Below are 25,009 nucleotides of genomic sequence, written 5' to 3'. Positions count from 1 at the left end.
TTTCTCCTTGTGCCGCTCGGTCGCGCCGCATCCCGTCTTCCCGATGGCGCGTCGTCCTCCCGCGGCTGCCGGCGCCCTTGCTTCCCTCCAGGGCCGTTTCCTCTTCAGTTACCGTATTCCTCAATTCCCATTTTTTTTTATATTTTCTTTCTCTGTGTTGACGTCTTCACTGAGTTCCTCCACCCTTCTCTCCAGCCTGCTGAGCATCTTCACGACCTTTACTTTGAGCTCTTTATCAGACACATCGTTTATTTTCACTTCAGTTAGTTCTTTTTCTGAGGCTTTGTCTTGCTCTTTCGTTGGCACACGTTCGTGGCTCCTTATGCTTGGCTTCCTGTGTTCGTGTGAGTGAGCAGCAGCTGCCTCTAGCCTGGAGGGACACTCTGGTGTCTGGTTGAGCTCTGTGGAGACCGTGCCCGGGGACTGTGAGTGCAGGGCGCTGGCAGCGCCCGCCCGTCTTTGGCCCTCCGTCTTGTCACATTCCTCAGACGACCTCTCTTGGCTGCGTGTTCCGAGCCCCGTGGAGATTAATGTACACGCGTTAGAAATGCCCACCAAGGCTGGGCTGGAGGGGGCCAGCTTGGGCTTCCCATGAGTCTGTTAGTCTTTTCCCTTCCTTCCCCACACCCCTGCTTTTCTTTGATTTTAGGGGGAGAGAGAGAGAGAGAGAGAGAGAGAGAGGAAGAATCTTAAGCAGGCTCTATACTCAGGGCAGACCCCGATGTGGGGCTCAGTCCCAGCACCCTGGGATCATGACCTGAGCCAAAATGCAGAGTTGGACGCCCCACCGACTGAGCCCCAGCCCAGTCCTGATGCACAAGCGGCACCGTGAGATCTAGTTAAAGGTTGGCTGTCAGTTAGGTGTGCGCAGACTTTTTGAGGTGCATGTGAACCCTTTGATCTCACTGCAGTGCCCTTTTGCGCTTTCCTTCACTTTATAAAATGTGCGGACTAAGATCCAGACCATGTGGGAAGTAGGCATGCGGCTGCCTAAATTGTTGCCCCCCAGACTCCCCTGTCCGTAAGTTACCTGGACTAAAACTCTATACATTGCATGGGCTCCCCTGCTTTGTTTTCTGGTCACCAAGTGCCTTTGGAAGATACTCGGCCCCTTCCCCACCTTCGAACGGGCAGTCTGGAGCCGTGGCTGTCATCGACTGGAGGGGTCCCGGGCACGCCGTGCCAGAGTGCCCTGGGGAGACGGCTAGGGCTGAAGTCCAGGCGGGCTGGGGCCTCTCAGTGCATGGGGCGCCCCGGGGGGACAGCGGGGGTGCGGCGGGCACAGGCTGGGGGTCTGCAGGGGGCTCTCTGCTGAAGCAGGCCCGGACCCGGGAAGGGCACCCATGCAGGGTGGCTGGGGCCGAGGCATGGCCCGGGCCGGTGTGTCCTGGGGGACCCCGCACGGGGACACCCTGGGGGGACAGCGGAGGCGGGCATGGGCCTGGGGCGCCCTGGCACATCTCCCACAGCGACAGTGTCAGCCTGGGGTGCTCTGCGGCGCTTGCCTTCAGTCACCTTGCCGGCATGGCGGGAGGGTGAGCGCGGCCGGGTTGCTGGGGCCACTGTGGTGGCATAGCCGGCCGTGGTGGGGAGGGACCCAGGGCTCAGTGACCCTGCTCCCGGCCGTGTGACAGCTCAGGGGACTGCCCGCCGCCGGCCCGGAGCTCTAAGGCCGGATCTCTGCATCCTGGCGGCCCTCCTGTCCCTCTGGTGGGGGCAGGGGTCCCGCTGTGGCCGTCTGTCGCCTCTCCCGCCGTGCTCTGCGCCATCCCTCTGTCCCCTGCGTGTGGGGCTGCCCCGTCCACCCTCAGTCCTTCCAGAGGGGTCTCGGTACTAGGTGTAGAGTTAGACTGTTTTTGGGGAGGCGATACCGGGGTCTCTACCTTATCATCTTGGACCGGAAGTCCCTCGACCTGCTTTTTAAAAATGCCATTTATTTGTTGAAACTGTCGTTTCTTAAATCCTGGACTTGGCTAATTGGATCGTCGTGGTGACACTAAGCATGTTCCTTTGTTCCTGTTTCTATAGACGTAGAGTTAGATGGAGACATGCGATTAGATTCATGCTCAGTTTTTTTTCTTTTTTTGGCAGGAATAATTCTTTGGTGGTGGTGTGTATTTCCTATTTTATCCCACCAGGAGGAGCGTGTCCGCTTTTCCTGGGACCAGGGGGGAAAGGTTGGGGTGCTGGAGCCTGGTGCGTCATTTCTGACGTTTATATCGACCTTTCATGTGGAGGCTTTAGAAGCCTTAGATGATGGTTACCTAGGTCCAGTTTTTAAGAATAAAATTCAGGGTTACAAGATGGTGACTTCTAATTCTGTTACTCCTTCTGCATTTACTGGCTGCGATTGTCTATTTAAACGAAACTTTTCTTCCCTTGATGTTCATTTCCCCTCTTCCTTATGCTCTCCTTGCCCCACAAGTAACTTATTTTTATTAGTCCGGGTTGTAGTTACTTGTGGGGATGCGTTTGGGCCCCTCGGCTTCGTACTGTCCCCTCACCAGGGCATACGGTGACTCTGAGAGCCCCTCCCTCGTTCTCACGCTGGCCCCGCCGTCCCGGGGACTCGGACTCGGGGACTCGTCCCGGGGACTCCGGGCTCAGTAGTCGCCAGCTCTGCTCACAGGGGCGAAGACTGCCAGGCCTGAGCCCGAGTCCTTCAGACACGCGCGAGTTGGACACCGTGGTGTAGAGAGCGATCCGTTCCTCTTGATGAGCCCCCGGGCACCCGGGCAAGAGCGGACAACGATGTCAGGCTCGGGCGGTAAATGTTAAAGCAACTTTTTCCTTTTTATTCCTTAAATGTAACAGTGATCTGTTCTCGTTTGGACTTGTGTGTCCCGTCATCGCTTTTCAAGGACAGTTGCAGAAGTTGGCAAAGACTCCAAGAAAGGGAGTAAAAGTAACTTCAGCTGGGGGGTGAAATGGGGCCAAGGAAGAGCTGCTCAGGGCCGTGTGACAGACCCTCACTTGCGGGACTGGAAGGTGGCGCCGGGGAAGCCTGCAGGCGAGGTGGCCGCAGACGGCCATCACCCAGGCCTCCCTCCTCCCTCCTGCCTCTGCCTCGTCCTCGTCCTCCACGGCTCCTCCCTCTCCTACTGCCGAGTCGTCACTTCTCCGGAAAATCAGCCTGACCTGTCCTGACTGGATTAAACGTCCTGATTGCAGGCTCTTTTTCCACCATTTGCTCTTTGGTGGCACAATTTTATATTTATCTTTCCCACTAGACTATAAGCGAACAAGAGTAAGAATATTTCTAAGTGTGTGTGATTTTATTTTCAGTGCTTGGCATATAGTAGTTCCTCAGTAAATATGTATGGACTAAATTACATAAATACCCAAATATGGGTCTACCTCTCGCCCTTGCCTACCCCTGATAAATCAAGAACAAATGAAAGGTCTCATGTTTTACTTAAAAAAAAAACTCCCAAGTGTGTATGTATGGGGGGGGGAGATAAAATGATTTCTTCTTTTTTTTAATTTTTTTAATGTTTTATTTATTTTTGATACAGAGAGACAGAGTATGAGAGGGGGAGGGGCAGAGAGAGGGAGACACAGAATCAGAAGCAGGCTCCAGGCTCTGAGCTGTCAGCACAGAGCCCGACACGGGGCTCAAACCCACGAACGTGAGATCATGACTTGAGCCAAAGTCCGATGCTCAACTGACTGAGCCACTCAGGCGCCCCGGAGATAAAATGATTTCTAAGGGGTTTTGATAAATTAGTGAATAACAGCCCACCAATGGATTAGTGAGGTGTCTATTCCTTCAGAAGGCTGCTGGGGTGCCTGGTGGGCTCAGTCGGTTAAGTGTCAGACCCTCGATTTCAGCTCAGGTCATGATCTCATGAGTTCGAGCCCTGCGTTAGGCTCTGCGCTGACAGTGTGGAGCCTGCTTGGGATTACCTGTCTCCCCCTTTCTCTGCCCCTCCCCAACTCATGCTGCCTCTCTGTCTCTCCCTGCCTCCCTCCCTCCCTCTCACAATAAATAAGTTTAAAAAATAAGGTTGCTAAGCATGAAAAAATGTTTAAATATATGGGAGTGTATATGTGTAATAATGTTAAAAACTTAAGCACAACGTAACATGACTGTAAAATTGAGTCCATGTGGCTAGAAGAAGCCACCCACGGTACACAAAGAATCCTACGTAATGAGTACGTTTCAGAGAAGAATTTATGGTTATAAGTTTTTCATTAACTTGATATTGATGAAACATCTTAAATTTTAAAAATATATGAATGAGGGTTAGGTTTTTCATGGTTTCGGAAAGAAGTTACAAAGAAGGGAAGAGAATGCTAGAATCAACTCTGTGGTGCTGGGTTGTAGTCGGGGATATAAATATGGATTTGTGGTTTCTAATGTGCATATGTATTACACGCACACACGGGTAAGTACAAGAACAGACGTCAATGTGTGTGAAGGTGCACATCAGTACACCTGCGTGTATTTCCTCGTGTGCCCCCTGAGAGGATCAGAGACCGTGACATCCTAGCAGCACTTAGCACACCGAGTGTCCACATCTTGGATTCTACGTACCACTCCCACAGCACTAGGGCTCGTTGGTAAGTTAGCTGATTCCAGGGCCGAGACAGGGGACCTATGTGAACCTAGAACATCTTGCGGTGCCATAAAGTGTAAGGAAGTGATGAAAGAAAAAGAGGGAGAGGCAGAGGGGGCATTTCAAAAGGACACAAAGCTCTCAATGGCCAAAGTTGAAACGTTTCAAACAACAAAATAAATGATAATGGTATTTAAATTGTAACCTAAAGAGTAAAATAAATGTCCATGAATTCATCCTGAGTAAGTAAATATCTGACTAAATAAATGGAGGAGAAGGGGTAACTCTTTGTTACACAAGGATTCTAAGTCAATTTAAAACCTTTTTTAAAAATTTTTAAAGTAATTTCCATACCCAGTGTGGGACTTAGACTCACAAGCCTGAGATCAAGAATCGCAGGCTCCACCAACTGAGCCAGCCACGTGCCCCTGTTACAAAGAATTCTAACTAATACATAGAAAGAATGAAAGAAATGAAAAATTACCATTAAATATCACACATAAAATCTGCAGGCAGGCTATACCCATACATGCTAAAGTTAGTGGGTAAAAGTTTAAGCAGAAACAGATGATTGCATGGTCTATCCCCAAATACTTCGTAATGACAAAGGAAAAATTGTAATTGTGCAATGGCAAATCCTGGCAGATAGGACTTTGGCCAAATGATTAATTTTAACATCATTGCTAATGCATATCATATGCCCCCAATACGACCTATTGAGAAGGGCGCCCCACTTTGGGTTATTCTTGAAAACAAGGCATAACCTCAATGTGATCATGAGTAAACGTCAGACAAGCCCAGCCGAAGACAATTCTAGAAGGACATTGCACAGAATAACTGACCAGTGCTCTTTAAAAGGCTTAAGGTCATGGACAACAAGGAATGACTAAGGAACTGTCACAGGACTGAGAAGATTAAAAAGTATGGGAACCGAAGGAAATTTCACATTTTGGATTTGATCCAGCAGTGGAAAAAGGAAGTTAGTGGACAAATTGGAGAAGTTTACATAGATTCTTACTTTAGTTAATATATTGTAGCAAGCCTAATTTCTTAGATTTGATTATGTTCTCTTGTTATGAAAATGCTAATGTAAGGAGAAGCGGAGTGAAGAGATATGGGAACTCTCTGGATTATTTTTTGCAACTCTTATAAGTCTAATATCTCAAAATCAAGTGTTATAAATATACGTGTATTAGGCAGATTTCCAGTTATGGCAATATCATAATTAGATAACCTGAAGAATAGGAATCTATGAGAAATGAAAATTCTAGAACCAAAATTACTCAATGGAAGGGCTTACCAGCAAATTAGACACCAGTGAAGATAATACTTACAGAGAGGTCAGTAGAAATGATCCAAACTAAAGCACAAAGGGAAAACAGAAGGAAAAATACAGAAAGTAGCACTTAAAAATATGGGACCGAGTAAGCAGGTCTATTATGTAGTTGAAATCCCGGAAAGGGGACAAGAGACCATGGGGCAGCAGCAGGGCTGGAAAATTTAGCGGATGACAGTGATCCAAAAGTAACAAAGACATTAAGCCACACAGCAAAACATTAACAACCCTAGGCAGAGTGAAATAAAAGAAAATCATACCCAGGCGTATTATAGCAAAATTTTGTTCTAAACCAAAGAAAAGGTGAGGGAACCCCTAAGGTAAAGCATTTAGAGAAAAAAAGACCCACCACCTTCTAATGGAAATGTTTGAAGCTAGAAAATACTTGGAATGGAAGCTTCAAAGTGATGAAAGAAAGTAGCTTTCAGTCTAGAATTCTAAACCCAGCGGAAACATTCTTCAACGTTGAAGATAAGATGGGATGCCTGGGTGACTCGGTCAGTTGAGCATTCAGCTGTTGGTGTGGGCTCAGGTCACGATCTCACGGTCATGGGATCGAGCCCTGCGTCAGGCTCCGTGCTGAGCACGGAGCCTGGCTGGGATTCCCTCTCCCTCCCTCTCTGCCCCTCCCCCACTCACACTCTCTCCTCTCTCAAAATACATAAATAAATAAATTTTAAAAAATAAAGATAAAATGGAATCCTCAGATAAAAACTGATTATTCACTATCAGATAATGATAATTCATCACCAAGAGATCTGCACTAAAGGAACTTTTGGTCAGAAGAAACCGACACCCATGTGGAAGCAGAGAAATGCAAGAAGGAATGAAAAGCAACAGCAATTACATGGCACACGCGTGGATCAGGTACTCCACTTAGAAGAGACGGACCATCAGACTGCGTATAGGAACAGAACCAACTATGTGCTGGCATAGGAGATAACGTTAAAAGTAAGGGTACAAAAAGATCGGCAAGATAAAGGAAAAGGATATGTTAAATTTTATGCACAAGGAAGCTGGTGTGGATTTACTAATATCAAAGAAGACAAGAAGCGTTAATAGAAAGGAAAAAGATATTTCATGGTGAACAAAGGTTGAAAAAGTCCATCCCAGAGATACTATTTAAAATCTGTACACACAGATGATTTAGCTTCAAAACATATAAGCAAAATTTTACAAGACTAGAAGAAAAACAGACACAATAACAAACATGTAGGAGATTTTAACCTTTTTTTCTCTCAAAAACTTAAAAAGCAGCTAGACCACAACAGTGACGATATAGAAGAAATGAGCGTTTAACAAACTGTATCTAGTTGGGTTACACACAACACTACAGCCAGCATTTGCAAAATGTATTTTCTTTTAAAAGTGCACACGAAACACCAAGTGTCTGGATGCGGAATCATAAAGCAGTTATCAAAAAATTTCCAGGGGCTGAGGCGCTTGCGTGGCTCAGTCAGTGAAGCGTACCAGTCTCGATTTTGGCTCAGGAAATATCTCATGGTCCACGAAATGAAGCCCTGCGTCAGGCTTGTGCTGAGCACGGAGCCTGCTTGGGACTCTCTCTCTCTCCCTCTCGCGCTGCCCCTCCCCCACCTAGCGTGCATGCTCTATAAATAAACAAATATACATCTTGACTTTGTTTTCAAAAGACTGAACACATAGAGTTTGAACCTAGTGGACTTAATATAGAAACCGATAACAAAAATATAACTAGCAGCTACCCAAATATTTGGAAATTAAGCAGTTCATTACTAAACTCAGGAGTCAAAGAAACCATTATGGAAATCAGAAAATAGAAAATAATGGTAACTTTAAAAAGTATTGAAGTAAAATGACACACGGGGTCATGTGAGTTTGGGTGTAAAGCATAGTGATCCAACAGTCCTGCGTGTTACTCGTGTGTGCTCAGCACGAACGCCCACCGTCTGTCACGGCGTCAGTATTACTGAGTACAACGCCTGTGCTTTAGTTTTCATCTCCATGCCTTATTTATTTTATATGAACGATCGTTTTCATTTTTTCATTATCTTTTTTTTTTGAGAAAGCACAAGCGGGGGAGATGGGCAAAGGAAGAGAGAGAGAGCCTTCAGAAGGCTCCACGCTGAGTCCCAACGGGGGGCTCAATCCCACGACCCTGGGATCATGACCTGGACTGAAATCCAAAGGTAGATGCTCAACCAACTTAGCCACCCAGGTGTGTTGTGAAGGATTATTTAAAAAGTTTTTTTTTTAATGTTGACGTATTATTTTTGAGAGAAAGAGAGAGTATGTGTGAGCAGGGGAGGGACAGAGCAAGAGAGACAGAATCCAAGGCTCCAGGCTCTGAGCTATCAACACAGCCAGCTGTGGGACTCAAACTCATGAACCTCAAGATCATGACTTGAGCCAAAGTTGGGCACTCAACTGATTGAGCACCCAGCCACCCCATGAGTGATCATTTTTAAATGGTACATCAAAGCTTTAGGATGTAGCTAAAGCCAAACATAGGAGATAATGTAACAACTTATATTTACATGTTAGAAGAGAAATAGTCTGAAAATCCACTATCTAGGTTTATCCCAAAAATTAGAGTAGCAAATTAAGCCCAAAGAAATGGGAAGGAAATAGTAAAAACAAGAACAAATTTAAGTTGTGGGGTTTTTGTTTGCTTGTTTGTTTTGAGAGAGAGACCGAGACAGTGCAAGCGGGGAAGGGATAAAGGTAAAGACAGAGACTCTCAAGCAGGCACTGCACTGCCAGCACAGAGCCCAACGTGGGGCTCGAATTCACAAAACCATGAGATCATGACCTGCTGAAAGCAAGAGTCCAACACCCAACTGAACCACCCAGGCGCCCCCAAGTAAGAACAAATTTAAATGAAATAGAAAGCAAATATGCAGTAGGATCAGCAAAGCCAATGTTAGTTCTTTGAAAATTTTTTTTTTTTATTTTATTGAAATCCAAGTTAGCTAACATGTGGCATATAATGGTTTCAGGAGTAGAATTTAGTGATTCATCACTTACACATAGCGCCCAGTGCTCGTCCCAGTGAGTGCCCTCCTTAATGCCCACCCCCTAGCCCGCACCCCTCCAGCAACCCTCCCTTTGTTTTCTGTATTTAAGAGTCTCTTACGATTTGCCTTCCTCTCTGTTTCTTATTTTTCCTTCCCTTCCCCTATGCTTATCTGTTTTGTTTCTTAAATTCCACATATGAGTGACATCATATGATATTTGTCATTCTCTGACTGACTTATTTGGCTTAGCATAATCCCCAGTTCCATCCACTTTGTTGCAAAGGGCAAGATTTCATTCTTTTTGATTGCCAGGTAATATTCCTGTGTGTGTGTGTGTGTGTGTGTGTGTGTGTGTGTGTGTGTGTGTGCGTGTGTGCGCGCGCACGTGCATACACACATACACCAACCACATCTCGTTTATCCATTCATCAGTTGACATTTGGGCTCTTCCCATCGCTCTTTGAAAACATTAGTAGAGTTTATAAATTCCTAGCAGAACTGATCAAAAAGAAAAGAAAGTACAAACTTACCCATATCAAGGAAAAGAAGGTATCATTATAGATTCTACAGACATTAGAAAAATAAGAGGTTTATGAACACCTTTATATCTAGAACTTTGAAAATGTAGATGAAATAGAGAAATGTTCAGGAAAATACAATATACAAACAGATAGAAGAGAAAATAAGCCATCTGAAAAATGTTATGACACCGAATCTGTACTTTAAAACCTCACAGTTTCTGACAAGTTCTATAACTGCGGTGGTCTCACAACTCTATGAAAACAGTAAACAGCAGTGTGTTATGCCCCTTCGGTAGGTGAGTTGTGGCATGGGAATTATAGCTCAGCACAGCTGCTTAAACCACCACCAACAAACCTCCTACCAGTAAAATTTCAGGCCCTGGCGGCTCACCCATGAATTCTCTCCGATCTCGGAGGAAGAAATGCAGCAATTGTTGATAAACGCTTACAGAGAATAGAAAAAAGGGAACACCGCCCAACTTGTATCATGAGAAGAGCATAATCTTGGGTACCAAAATCTGAAAAGGATTATCATTATAAGAAAGGCTATACTTTGTTGTGAACAGAACTGCAGTTTCCCAACAAAACATTAGCAAACTGAATTCAGCTTTATATAAAAATGAAAAGCACTTACAGGAGTGCCTGGGTGGCTCAGTTGCTTAAGTGTCCGACTCTTGGTTTCAGCTCAGGTCATGATCTCATGGTTCGTTAGTTCAAGCCCCAGTGCAGAGCCTGCTTGATATTCTCTCTCTCCCTCTCTCTCCCCCCCTTCTCTGCTTGGGTGCACAGGCATGGGTGCACACGTGCTCTCTCAAAATAAATAAATAAACTTTAAAAAAGAACCAAATTTGTTTGATCTAATGGTGCGAAGTTAGTTTAACATTTGAAAAGCAACAAGTAGAATTCCCCATTCTAACAGTAAGGGAGAGAACTTACATAGTTATCTTTTGATAGATGCAGACAAAACCTAATATCTAGTCATAATTTAAAAAACTCTAAGCAAACTATGAATAGAATAAAACTTTCATAATTTGACAAAAGGTATTTATAAAAATAAAACTTATTATTCACAGATGACATGATTGTGTACCTAGAAAATCCAAATCTACAGATAATCTATTGGAATTCATAAGTGAAATTATTGAAAGTCTCTAAAGTCAATTTATAAAAACCAATTTTATTCGTATGTACCAGAGCAAGCTATTATAAAATGAATTTAAAATGATAGTTTGTATTGCACTTAAAAAAATCAAATAAAGTAAATTTAAGTAAATATGTGCAAGACTTTGACAGAAAACTAAAAATACAATAGAAAGAAAGGAGACCCAAATAGATGAATAGATATAGGCCCAGTGGTATGTTGGAGCCAGGTCATAGAAGCTCTTGAGAGGATGCCATGCACATCTCTCCCCAACTCCATGTTTAGTGATGGTATCTTGAAATTGACCACAGTGGAGGTATTTACACCATGGAAATCAGCAAATACTATCAAATCAGGGCTCTCCTCCAGCCCCAAGAGCCTGTCATTAAACATTTACCAGCACACTCCTGAATATACTATGTTCATGGATTGGGAGACTCATTAGTAGACAGATGTTTTCAAAGAATAATTCAGAGGAATTTGATACCTGCATACCCATTTGAGGAATAGTAGTCGGTATGCCGTTGTCAGTGAACAAAGGCAAAAACAAATTTGTAACTGAGAGGAGAGAGAGAAAAAGTTTGCAGTGTGGGAACAGTGAATCTTCCAGTGTTCACTGTTGGTATCTCTGTCTTAGGCCATTGCCTGCATAAAAATTTCTCAATTCCTCCCTCTTTGGTCCAAAGTTTCTAAAGGACAGAATTTAACCAGAAGGGCTTTAGTCTCTGATGCAGAATCATTTTGGGATGTCAGTTTGATATGGGCAGAATAGCAACTACTGAACACCTGAATATCCCACCGTAGAGAAGAATAAAATACACCAGGGTAATTGTAAATATTATAAGAAACACTTGGAACCTATTTTGTACCCAGTGCTTTCGTCATCATAGGTCTGATCAAGAGAATACATACTAAAGATAAATTTGGTCAGTTTTAGTGAAATAATTGGGGTTTTCCTCCTTGATCAACTGATGATTTTATCTTTTCAAAAACATGTATCCTAGTAGTACCATAAAATATAGCTATTGCATGGAGTTCATTTTCCTGGCCAGTATTCAAGTGTGCATCTATTTAGAATCATTCTAGATAATGAGGTTGTGTTAGCCTAGAATGAATTCATTTAAAGTCTGTATTCATTTTGCTTTTGTAATTATCCTAGATTTGCCCAGTGGGAGCCTTTCAAGTGGTCTTCTGTGTTCTTTCACTTTCGTTTTTAGTATTTCCTTACATTCTGGCTTTACAGGATGTTCCAGGATCATCTTATTCCCTCTTTGTCCCAGTTCTTGAATCTGTTTCTAAGAAGTCCTGTTCTTTTCTGTGGAGAACACAGAAGCTTGGTATTTAGAAACCAGGATCTAAGCACTAGATCTGCTGTTTGCTGCTGGGGTGTCTGTCATTAGCTCTGGGTGTCATTAGGACACTATGGAGAAAAAGAGTAATTTCATGGATCCAACCATATATATGCATATGTACGCACACACATGCATATGCATTTGTCCATACACAGCTGTATATGTATTTAAAATCATGCCAGCATTACCTTGATCCCAAAACCATACAAAGACCCCCTTAAAAAGGAGAACTACAGACCAATTTTCCCAATGAACATGGATGCAAAAATACTCAATAAGGTACTAGCCAACTGGATCTAACAATACATTAAAAGAATTATCCATCACAACCAAACGGGATTTATTACTGGGATGCAGGGGTGGTTTAAGATCCACAAATCAATCAGTGTGATACATCACAATAATAAAAGAAAGGATAAAACCCACATGATCCTCTCCATAGATGCAGAGAAAGTATTTGACAAAATACAGCATCCTTTCTTGATAAAAAAAAAAACTTCAATAAGGTAGGGATTAGAAGGATCAAACGTCAAGATCATAAAAGCTGTATATGAAAGACCTACATTAATATCATTCTCAATGAGGAAAACTGAGAACTTCCCCCTGAGATCAGGAACATGACAGGGAACTCTCACCACTGTTATTCAGCAATCAGACAACACAAAGGAATAAAAGGCGTCCAAATCGAGGAGGAAGTCAATGACATGATACTCTATATGGAAAACCCAAAGATGCCACCAAAATATTGCTAGAACTGATCCATGAATTCAGCAAAATCGCAGGGTATAAAATCAGTGTACAGAAGTCGGTTGCCTTCCTATACACCAATAATGAAGCAGCAGAAAGAGAAATCAAGGAATCGATCCATTTACAATTACACCGAAAACCATAAAATACCTAGGAATAAGCCTAACCAAAGAGGTGGAAAATCTATACATTGAAAAACATGGAAAACTTACGAAAGAAATTAAAAAAGACACACAAAAAAAGGAAAAATATTCCATGCTCATGGGTTGAAAGAACAAATATTGTTTAAATGCCAATACTACCCAAAGCAATCTACATGTTTATTGCAATCCCTATCAAAATAACTGTAACATTCTTCACAGAGCTAGAACAAACAATCCTAAGATTTGTATGGAACCATAAAAGACACCAAATAGTGAAAGCAATCCTGAAAAACAAAACCAAAGCAGGAGGCATCACAATCCCGGACTTCAAGCTGTATTACAAAGCTGTAATCATAAACACAGCATGGTACGGGCACAAAAACAGACACTCAGGTCAATGAAGCAGAATAGAGAACCCAGAAATGGACCCACAGACATATGGCCAACTCATCTTTGAGAAAGCAGGGAAGACTATCCGATGGAACAAAGACAGTCTCTTCAGCAAGTGGTGCTGGGAAACTGGCCGGAGACATGCAGAAGAATGAGCCTGGACCGCTGTCTTACACCAGACCCACAAATAAACTCAAAATGGATGAAAGACCTAAATGTAAGACAGGAAGCCATGGAAATCCTGGAGGAGAAAGCAGGTAAGAAGCTCTCTGACCTCAGCCACAGGAACTTCTTTCTCAACACATCTCCAGAGACCAGGGAAACAAAAGCAAAAATGAACTATTGGGACCTCATCAAGATAAAAAGCTTCTGCACAGCGAAGGAAACAATCAGCAAAACTATAAGGCAACTGACAGAATGAGAGAAGTTATTTGCAAATGACATATCAGGTAAAGGGTTAGTATCCAAAATCTATAAAGCACTTCTCTAACTCAACACCCAAAAAAAACAATACAGTGAAGAAAGGGGCAAAAGACATGAACAGACGCGTCTCCAGAGAAGACACCCAGATGGCCAACAGGCACATGAAAAAATGCTCAACATCACTCATCATCAGGGAAATACAAATCAATGCCACAGTGAGATACCACCTCACACCAGTCAGAATGGTTAAAATTTAACAACCCAGGCAATGAGAGATGTTGGCGAGGATGCAGAGAAAGAGGAGCCCTTGTGCACGGCTGCTGGGAATGCAAACTGGTGCAGCCGCTCTGGAAACAGCATGGAGGTTCCTCAAAAAATTAAAAACAGAACTACCCTACGACCCAGCAATTGCGCTAGTAGATATTTATCCAAAAGACACAGGAGTGCTATATTGAAGGGGCGTAGGCACCCAATGTTTATAGCAGCGCTATCGAAAAATATGGGAGAGCCCAAACGTCCATCAGTTGTTGAATGGATAAAAAAGATGTGGTTTATATAATCAACGGAGTATTACTCAGTAACCAGAAAGGATGAAATCTTGCCATTTGCAACAATGTGGATGGAACTAGAGGGTATTACTCTAAGCAAAATAAGTCAGAGAAAGACAAATATATGATTTCACTCGTGTGTGGAATTTAAGATGTAAAACAGATGAACATGAAGGGAAGCAAAAATAATACAAAAACAGGGGTGGGGACAAAACATAAGAGACTCGTAAACACAGAGAACAAACAGGGTTGCTGGAGGGGTTAGGGGTGGTCTAAATGGGTGAGGGGTATTAAGAAGGACACTTGCTGGAATGTAGGTGATGAATCCCTAAATTCTCCTGAAATCATTATTATACTATATGTTAACTACGATGTAAATTTTGAAAAATACTTAAATAAAAATAATAAAATCGTGACTTTGTACTGTTGCTTCTAGTTGCCATCTAATGCCACTCTGTCTCCTCCCATTCTGCGCTCTGGCTCCCTTCACCCAAACACATCTCATGAATCCTGGAATCAAATCCTACTTTTGGAAGCCTCTGCATCTGGTGGCAGTTTAGTGAGGTTCAGGGTCAAATCTCCCCAGTAAGTGGATGTGTGCACAGGTGCAGGATTCTAAGCATTTTTTCAGAGGAAGACTTCTGTCTCAGATGTGTCATGTTGTGGAGCTTAGGAATTAAGCTCCCGACTTCGGCTCAGGTCGTGATCTCATAGTTTATGGGTTCAAGCCCCAAGTCGGGCTCTGTGCTGACAGCTCAGAGCCTGGAGCCTGCTTTAGATTCTGTGTCTCCTTCTCTCTGCCCATCTCCTGCTCACACTCTGTCTCTCCAAAAATAAATAAAAACATTTAAAAATGTTTTTTAAAAGTTTATTTTGAGAGAGAGCATGCACTGGACCCTAAGTGCATGCATGTGCGAGTGGGGGAGGGGCGAAGAGAGAGGGAGAGAGAGAATCCCAAGCGGGCCCTGCACTGTCAGCACAGAGCTGATGTGGGGCTCCCTCTCACAAACCATGAGATCATGACCTGAGGTGAAATCCAGAGTCAGACCTCAGCCACCGACTGAGCCCCCCGGGTGTCCTAGGCTGAGGGCTTCTGTAAAAAAGGTTCTAGAGAGATCACTTGCCCCTTCCACTACTTTGAGGACCCGGCGAGCAGACACCAGCTATGAATCAGGAAGAGGGCCCTCACCAAAACGGGCCATGCTGGCGCCTTGATCTTGGACTCGTCAGCCTCCAGAGCCGGGAGAAATAAATGCCTGTTGTTTATAAGCCAACCGGTTTCTAGTATGTTGTAGAGGGGCCGGGAGGGACTAAGACAGAGCCTGATGTATGCTGACCCCAAAGCCAGAGAAGGAGCTATGGCAATGAAGCACACAGGCCAGACTTGCTTTAGAGCAGAGATACCTCCCAGTCCCCGGCCCCCGGAAGCTTCCAGAGAGCTTCTCTGCCCTGACGTGGGCACAGACGGGACCTGGGCTGTGAGCGGAAGGCTGAGGGCTGTGGTGGGAACAGAGACCTGGGCCTTGTGGGCCAGGGGGTTACGGTTCCCCATGCTTGCCCTTCCGTTCCCTCACAGTCTCCTAACCGAAAAAAGACATTTGAAAGAAAAAAAAAAAAAAAAAGAACACAGGCGCAGAAATACTAGGTGAAAAATGGCAAACCAAACCAATCAAGAAGTGGGTGCGCGCACACAGGCACCAGGAGGAAATTGTGTGTGACCCAGGAATGTACGGAGTGTCTTCACGGTGGCCCTTGAGGGGGCAGGCCGCTGCTCTGAGCCTGTCGTTTTCCCCGCTGGGCCCCCCAGTGCTGTTGGGCACAGCCAGCCCTCTCCACGGCCCGATTTAATCCCTACCTCACTCCCTGCCCCAAGCAAAGGACTTCCCAGCACAGATCTGAAATGCATTTTAAAGAAGAAAATATAGGAGATATAGAAGGATTTCTTGAAATAGAAGCACAAACCACGAAAGGCTGATAAATTTTATATTAAAGTTTGACAGACTGTACATCAAAAAATAATCTGAGTTATAAACTTGGAGATATTTACAACATATACCTTAAAAAGACTTAGTACCCAGAATATATAAAGAACTCCTACAAATCAGTAAGAAAATGATAGGGGCACCCGGGTGGCTCAGCCTGTAAAGCATCTGACCCTTGATTTCGGCTCAGGTCACCATCTCACGGTTTGTGGGATTGAGCCCCCTGTCAGGGTCCGTGCTGACATCGTGGAGCCTGCTTTGGATTCGCTCTCTCTGTGTCTGTCAAAAATAAATACATAAACGTTTTGTTTAATAAGAAAAAGACAAAGTACACAGGGACCAAACAGTGAAAGGATACGGACAGACAGCTCACATTAGAGGAACCACAGATAACACACCTGTGAAACAGTGCTCATTAACAACAGAGAAACGGAGATTAAAACCGTAATATGGGTCTCGGCACACCTGGGTGTGGCTCGCGGATAGACTGGCGCAAACATACCGGCCAACGATGGGCACGTGTGAATTTAGGAACATATGCCTATGAATAGGAGTATGAAGACCCACACTTCACATCTGTGTAGCTGTTATCTGATGGGGGCAAGGGCGCTAGGGTAGGGCTTCCTCTCTATTTTTTTTTTTAATGTTTATTCATTTTTTGAGAGAGAGTGAGTGGGAGAGGGACAGAGAGGGAGAGATACAGAAGGTGAAGCAGCTCCGAGCTGTCAGCACAGAGCCTGACATGGAGCTCGAACCCACGAACTGTGAGATCGTGCCCTGAGCCGAGGTCGGATGCTAACTGGCTGAGCCACCCAGGCGCCCAGTGTATGTTTAATGATTTATTCTTTTTTAAAAACTTTTTATTAATATTTATGTCTGAGAGACAGAGAGAAACAGTGCAAGCAGGGGAGGGTCAGAGAGAGAGAAGGAGACACAGAATCTGAAGCAGGCTCCGGGCTCTGAGCTAGCTGTCAGCACAGAGCCTAAAGCGGGGCTCGAACCCACAAACCGTGACATCATGACCCGAGCCGAAGCCGGACGCTTAACCGACTGAGCCACCCATGCGCCCCATGTTTAATGATTTATTCTTAAGCTGGGTGATGGAAACAGGTTTTTGTCATGTTGCAGTTTGTACATGTTCCCCCAGTGTAATGTTCCACAAAATAGAAGCAAAAGATGAGCTTGGGTACTGGGCTCCTCCTCCGTGCTGGCACGTGCTGGGGGCGGGGTTAGCAGTGCGTGAAGTCTGGGCCTTGCCCCTGGGGGGCTCCCGGTCCAGAGATGAGAAGCGAAGGCAGAATTTACTAGGGTTGTGTCGTAACCCGACCTCAGTGTGGCGTTACTTCACTGAGCCCCGCGTTGAGGCGCCAATTGTCTTAACCCGGTGGCCCCTGGCGATTGGCAGTACCTGTTTAGTCCGCCCTGACCGGCAGGGCGGAGAATCGTCGGGGTCCTTTTCCTGAGGGAGGGAGAGAAAAAGGGGGCAGGAGAGGGAGACGCAGAGAGTAAAGACAGAACTCACGGTTCTCCGATCAGGCGAAAGAGAGCGTTTATTCAAAGAACTGTTCTTTATATAGTCTTCAGGGGGGGAAGACAAGGCAAGCTGACCTAGGCAGGCTACAGAGTCGAATGCATATCAAAGAAGCGCCCAGACTTTGCCTCAGCAATCTTGGGGGATGGAGAACTAACACTGAATACGGTTTTGATCTTTTGTGTGCCTTGGCCACTCACGTCTAGCTCAGCAAGACAGTCGCCAAAGTTATTTTGACCAGGAAATGGCAATCTCCAGCCTCCAGATGCAAATCTTGTTTACTGGCTCACTCGATGGAGTGATAATCCTTGCCTGAGGCAGACAGAAAACTTGGCGGGCCCCAACAGGTTTGGATGGGTTGAGTGGTGGAGGGAGGTCCTATTCCCCTCCGGGTGCCTGTGGCTCTCTTCACGGTGCCCAAAGGGACACGTATGAGGAAGTGAGCACGAGGCCAGGTGGGCAGGACGTTGGAGCCAGATATCCTGGGCTCAAATCTCAAAACTCTTACTTATCAGTTGAGGGAACATCTTTGAACTTGGGCTTCCTCCGGGTGACAGAGAGCGAGCGCCCACCTTCTCCTGGTTACTGTGGGGTCGGTCGGGCACCTGGCAGGTGCTCCATAAACTGTAGCTGTCGTTTAAAAGAGGCCAAAGCATGAGTCAGATCTGTTCCCGTCCTCATGTGCACCTTGTGTTTATTCCCAAACACGATCAAAGGCAGACCGAGGGGGAAAGGAGTCCCCGTGTGCCCATCGCCCAGCGTCTACACCTCCACCCGCTTTCCACGGTGTGTGGTCGGTCCAGGCCTCGGGTCGCTCGTCCGCGGTGCTGCTGTCTAACAGGGCCCCCCTTTGCCTCTGGGCAGATGGTGATCTCGCTGCAGAACACCACGGCCACCAGCCGCCACCTGCGAGTGCTCCCGCCATCCACGCCCTACTTCGCGCTGGGATTGGGTGAGTCTGCCTCCGACCTGTGCTGGGCTTGCTCCTGGCACAGGCCCTGGGCCTCCTGCTCTGCCCCCTGCCGGCCCAGCCTCCTGCAGTCACCCCTCCAGGCCTGGGCCCGCCCCCTGCTCAGCCTCCATTCTGCCACTGGGCCGCAGCCTTGCTCACTGAGGCCATCGCGGTGGCTCCTCAGCTGAGCTTCCACCTTCCATGACATGGTGTCCTCAATCCCCAGAACAGCCTGGTCCTGTCAGGCCCCTCCCCCCTCATGCTCAGAAGGTCAGATGGCTCTCTGCTGCCCACAAAATAAGTTCTAAGCCAATCAGGCCAAGCGTGGCCTCCCTCCAGATGGACCTCGTCCCTCCCTGCCCCGCCCACCCCGTGCCCCAGGCCCTGGCGTCACCACCTAGAGCCCCCACTCCCTGCCCTCCATCCCCTGCCCCCTGCTCACCCGCTGTCCCCCGAACCTCACCCCCTGCCCCAGGCCCTGGCCTCCTCACCTGGATCCCCTGCCCATCTGCCCGCCCCCCTCGAATGCCCTTGCTGACAACCGGTACGGCCTTAGCCCCGACGGCATCCACTCATGAGCTGCCCGGCCGCGGTGGCCCCCGTCTGCAGCGCTTGAGTGCAGGCCCTGGTGCTGGCGGGACCCCAGCTCCTCACCTGCTGCCGTCTCCACGCACAGGGATGTTCCCGGGGACAGGCGGGATGGTGGCCCCCGGCATGGCCTGCCAGTACACCGTCCAGTTCTCCCCCGACTGCCTTGGGGATTTCGATGATTCCATCTTAGTGGAGACGCAGTCGGCCCACGCGCTCCTGATCCCCCTGCAGGCCCGCAGGCCTCCCCCGGTGCTGACACGTGAGTGCGCGCCCGCCGCCTGCTCCCGGGCCTCGTGGGCAGGGGCACCAGGGCCCTGCCAACGACCTCCGTGCAGACCTCGCGGTGTCAGACCCCGGCCGGCCCGCCCCCGGATGACACACGTGAGCAGTTCCAACACGGGCTCCGCTGACCTGTGGACATGCACTGAGGGCTCCCTCACTCGCCAGCAGGCCCCCTCGGCCGGGCACAGACCGGAAGTTAGGGCCCCTCCGCAACCCCCGGGCCCATGCCGGGTGGCCCTGGTGGGGGCTGAGGCCCCAGCGGGCCCGGAGCCAGCGGCACATGGTGGCCGGTGACCCACCTGCAGGAGCAGCGGTCAGGGTGTCCCCGCTCATCCTCCCAGCCGGTACCGGGCCGCAGCTGCTCACGGGCAGGAGGGCCACCTGGGGGGCTGTCATCTCTCATGTGCCTCTTTCCCTGCGACTCCAGTGTCACCCGTGTTGGACTGTGGCTACTGCCTCATCGGGGGAGTGAAGATCACCAGGTTTCTCTGCAAAAACGTGGGCTTCGGTGCCGGCAAGTTCTGCATTTTTCCTAAAAAGAACTGGCCACAGCTAAGCTTCAGGGTGAGTGAGCACAGGCTGCTCCCCTAGCCGAGCCGGAGCCCGCCCACCCCTCTCCCTCCTCCCTCCCTCCGAACCTGTCAGAGGACGTCTCCATCCCCCATGGGAGGAAGTCGCCCTCCTTCGTCCTGCTTGGGAGGAAGGCCCCCGTCCAGCGAGGTTGCTGGAGGGCACCTGTGAAACACCCAGGGAAAGCAACTGTGTAACCTCTCCCCCCAGCTGCCATCACCCAAACGTGAGCCCAATGTGCGGAGTCCTGTGCGGACACCTGTGTCCCCTGGGCAGGCTGTGTCATGCCCCATGGCCTCCCAAGCCTGGCCAGGGTGTCACTGCATTTATTCACTCAGTCATCACTGTAGCAAATGTTTCTGGTTTTGTTTTAATTTTTAAAGTCTTTATTTTTGAGAGAGACTGTGAACAGGGGAGGGCAGAGAGAGAAGGACACAGAATCCGAAGACAGGCTCCAGGCTCTGAGTTGTCAGCACAGAACCTGATGTGGGGCTCGAACCTGCGAACTGTGAGATCATGACCTGAGCCGAAGTTGGAAGTTTAACCGACTGAGCCCCCCAGGCGCCCCATGTAGCAAATGTTTTAAGAGATACAGGGCCATACTTGGCAGCTCTTGGACTGAGTTCTCTGTGCATATTGCTTTGGGACGGGGCCCAAAATCGTTTCTTTGAGACAACATTGAAAACTAGGGAGATTTCACATCGAAATCTGCCCCAGGTGGGCCTGCAGTGCTGGGCCAGGACTCCGAGCGGCCCACTGGCCGGCCGGGCCCATCGAGGGCTTGCCCAGACCTCGTGTTTCCGGTAGGAGAGACATTCTCCTAACCGTGTCTCTGGAGAGCAAGCGGTAGATCCAGTCGACTGTGCTCCCAGACACACGTGCCACCCACTTCCATTACCTGCGGGTCCTGTAGTGGGGGTTGTGTCCCCGCATGGAATCCTGTAGTGGGGTGTCTCTGCGTGGAGTCCCAGGTCCCGTAGTGGGGGTTGTGTCCCCGCGTGCTGACACGGCTGTTTGTCGGACGTAGGGCTGCAGCCCTGCTGACAAGATGGTGGCTCCCCTGACTCTGGGGCCTAGAGCCCAGGCGCCGATTGGGGATGGGGGTTGGGTGCAGATTGGGGACAGTGGGACGGATTGGGGATGGGAGCAGATTGGGGACAGAGGGCGCGGACTGGGGTCGGGGCCGATTGCAGACCGGGCGGACTCGCAAGCTGGCACCAGCCGCCGCGGGCGCTGTGGCGGGGACAGGACAGTGCTGTGGGTCCTGGATGAGGACGTCTCCCACGTGCGAGGCGCTGGTCAGCGGTGTCCCTTCAGCCTCCTGCCAGGGGGCAGCTTTTCCCAGGGCTGAGAGCCTGGGAATCCCGCCTGGAGCCCCGGGAAGGTGGGGGGTGGGAGGGTGTGCTGAACCAAGGAGCCGCGGGGTCTCCCACGTGGCGCCGGGAGTGGTCCTGCAGGTGGCAGAGTGGAAGCTCCAAGGAGAGGAGGTGCGACCCTCACCGCTGGGTTTCACGATCTCCTCCGCCCGCTTGTGTCATTTCCCACTTTCCTTCCAGGCCGTGGCCACCATGGGCTTCGTGGAGGAGCCCCCCTTTGGGATCCTGCCATCCGTGTTCGAGCTGGCCCCGGGGCAGGCCGTGTGCCTGGAGGTAGGGCACCGGCACCGTGTGCTTTCTCCTCGGGACGTGGTGGCGCCTGTTCCCCCAGCGCTCGCAGGGTCTCATTTGTCTGCGTTTTCCTGACCTGACTATCCAGTCCCGTTCCAGGAGGTGTCTGTGTGCAAGCGTGCTGTGACATTCCGTGGGGTGGCCCCCCTTGCCGAGCCGGTGCAGACAGCCCTAGCGTTTCCATCGTGACCCCTAAATGCTGCTCGTCCACACCGTCCGCCTGGGAGTCCTTTCCACCTTAGCCGCCTTCCTTCGGTTCTTAGGTCTCTCTTGGATGCCAGCCCCACCCCCGCCAGATCTGGTGCCTGGGGAGCCCTGTGGCTTTGTCCCCTTTACTCTTCCTTCGTTGGTGCGCGGTCAGCAAGGCTTCCGGCCTCAGGCCTTTCCCTGAACCTCTGCGTGAAGCTTCCAGACTCGGGTCTGCCGGCTGTGGGCTCCTCCGTCCAGCGGTCCCTCAGGCTCACCACAGCTGCTCCCTGTCCCCAGCTGGGCGATGGCGCCCTGCCCGTCTCGCTCCGCACCCTCGCCCTCCCTGACTCCCTGGGCCAGGAATCAGGCGCTGACATGCGAGAGTGGAGGCGTGGGGTTTCTGGCCACGTGGATTCTGGGCTACAGCGCGGACGGCAAGTGACATGAGCCACAGGGCTTTCAGACACAGCCGCCTCTCGTGGGGAACCACGACACTTGTAGACATGCTGCTGTCCCGGCCCCGGTCCTGAGGTGCTGAGTTAACAGGCCTGGGGTTTGCCTGAGGCATAGGACTTTTTTTATTAAGTTCATTTATTTGAAAAAGAGAAAGAGAGTGTGCACATGGGGAGGGGCAGAGAGAGAGAGAGAGAGAAAGGATCCTAAGCAGGCTCCAAGCTGTCAGCACTGAGCCTGAGTGCGGCTTGGTCTCACAGACCGTGACATCATGACCTGAGCTGAAATCAGAGTTGGAATCTTAACCACTGGGCCAGCGGTGCCCCGAGGCACAGGACCTTTAAAGCTCTGGGGTGCAGGAAGTCGGGGCCGCCACTGCGGGGCGGGGGTAGAGGAGGGCCTCCTCCTCAGCTGCCTCCCAGTTTCGAGCGCCCGATGGGATCTTATTTTGCGCTCACATCTGTGCCGATCTGAGCCCCAGAAGGAACCTGGCTCTCGGGGCGAGGACGAGGCCAGGTTGGGGCGTCGTAGGGCTTTCTCAGTCCCCGCCTGCTGCCAGGGGAGGGCTTGGGTCCTCTTGCCTGGACCGGGCCAGGACATGCCCCTCGCCCCATGCCCCTGTGACCCCCAGGGACAGGAAGAGGGAAGCAGTGAGGAGTTCAGAGGAGGTTCCCCCTTGGCATTCCTTGTGTATTTGGTTTTGGGGGGTTTGTTTTAAAATGTATTCATATTTCCAAGGAGGAAACAAATTCATGATTGAAAAGCAAAAGATGCAACCAGGTGAACAGTCCAGTGCTCCTTCGCTGCAGTTTCTCGGGCCCCCAGAGGCCCCCAGCCTCACCAGACTCTGCAAACGTCCTTCCAGAGATGCGTGATGTCTAAATGGGCGACTGAGCGTGTTTTTCTTTTGTTTCCACTTTTCCTTCCCTCAAATCGCTGCCCCTCACTGCTCTACCTTTGTTTTCTATGTGTGTATTTACTTTGAGAGAAAGGGAACATGCACACAAATAGGGGAGGGGCAGAGAGAGGAGGGAGAGAGAATCCCAAGCAGGCTCCACGCCATCAGCACAGAGCCTGACATGGGGCTCGATCTCACGAACCGTGAGATCACAAGCTGAGCCCAAACCAAGAGTCGGATGTTTCACCCACTGAGCTACCCGGGCACCCAGAATCTGCCATATCTGTATTTGTCACAGCTGCCTACTATTCCACGGTGTGAAGGAGCTGTAATTCGGATCAGCTGTCCCCCGCTGATGGCCGTGAAGGTTTTCTCTGATCTCTGGCCATGCAGTAAATGCGTACATCACTGTCCTACTATGAGTCTCTCAGTAGGTCATGGTCCTTGAAGTGGATTTGCTGACTGGGGGTCTCTGCTGGCCAGGATTGTGACACACGTCGCCCAAATCCCGACCATGCAGACATATGAGGGTGCCTGTTTTCTCACACTCTTGCCAACAGGGTGTTGTCAAACTTAAAAACTGTTAAAAAAAAAAAAAAAGGAAAAACCATCATCGTGGATGTTAAGGCACATACGAAAATGGAGAGGATAGGTGACTGATCGCTGTGTCCTCAGTACCCAACTACAACATTTATCAGCTCTTGGCCAACCATGTGTGTCCTCACCCCCCATCTCCTCCAACCAGACCCCCATTCCCTCCAGATTATTTTGAACAAAATGAAGATATTTTGTTGTCACATTTGTGATGACTAACTTCTGCTCTTTACCAGTGTGAAGACTGAATATTTTTTCTGCATGGTTTTCCTTTTCATTCCTTTCTCACAAATAAGGTTAAACTTGTTGTCATGGTTTTTTTTTTTTTTAATTTTTAGTGTTTATTTTGGGAGACAGAGAGATAGAGTGCAAGCAAGGGAGGGGCAGAGAGAGAGGGAGACACAGAATCCGAAGCAGGCGCCTGGGTCTGAGCTGTCAGCACAAAGCCTGACACAGGGCTCGAACTCACATAGTGTGGGGTCATGACTGGAGCGGAGGTCGGATGCTCAACCGACTGAGCCCACCAGGCGTCCCTGTTGTCACCTGTTTTTTTTTTTTTTAATAGTGTATTGTCAAATTGGTTTCCATATAACACCTAGGGCTCTTCCCCACAAGTGCCCTCCTCCATCACCACCTCTTTTCCCCTTCCCCTCCCCTTCAACCCTTGGTTCATTTTCAGTATTCAGTAATCTCTCTCTCCCCAACTCTCTTTCCCTCTTCCCCTCCCCCTGGTCCTCCATTAGGTTTCTCTTATTCTCCTGTTAGACCTATGAGTGCAAACATATGGTATCTGTCCTTTTCTGCCTGACTTATTTCGCTTAGCATGACACCCTCAAGGTCCATCTACTTTCCTACAAATGGCCAGATTTCATTCTTCCTCATTGCCATATAGTACTCCATTGTGTATATGTACCACATCTTCTCCATTCATCAGGAGATGGTCATTTAGGCTCTACCCATGATTTGGCTATTGTTGACAGTGCTGCTATGAACGTTGGGGTACATGTGCTCCTATGCATTAGCACTTCTGTATCCCTTGGGTAAATCCCTAGCAGTGCTATTGCTGGGTCATAGAGGAGTTCTACGGATAGTTTTTTGAGGAACCTCCAGACTGTTTTCCAGAGCGGCTGCACCAGTTTACATT

General features: G+C 48.5%; 1 protein-coding gene across 1 annotated transcript in view; it reads left to right on the top strand.

Moving 5' to 3' along the window:
- Positions 1-25,009, top strand: part of DLEC1 (DLEC1 cilia and flagella associated protein) — a 96,419-nt gene that overhangs the window by 27,822 nt on the left and 43,588 nt on the right. Inside the window, exons 8-11 of the mRNA XM_029938792.1 lie at positions 18,534-18,621; positions 19,298-19,471; positions 19,922-20,058; positions 21,621-21,713. Coding sequence (XP_029794652.1) covers positions 18,534-18,621; positions 19,298-19,471; positions 19,922-20,058; positions 21,621-21,713 — 492 coding nt within the window. The remainder of the gene's footprint in view (positions 1-18,533; positions 18,622-19,297; positions 19,472-19,921; positions 20,059-21,620; positions 21,714-25,009) is intronic.

Source organism: Suricata suricatta, chromosome 5 (genome assembly GCF_006229205.1).
Source record: "Suricata suricatta isolate VVHF042 chromosome 5, meerkat_22Aug2017_6uvM2_HiC, whole genome shotgun sequence".
Taxonomy (NCBI): Eukaryota; Metazoa; Chordata; class Mammalia; order Carnivora; family Herpestidae; genus Suricata; species Suricata suricatta.
The sequence above is the reverse complement of the archived record's forward strand: the minus strand, read 5'-3'. Positions and strand labels throughout refer to the sequence as shown.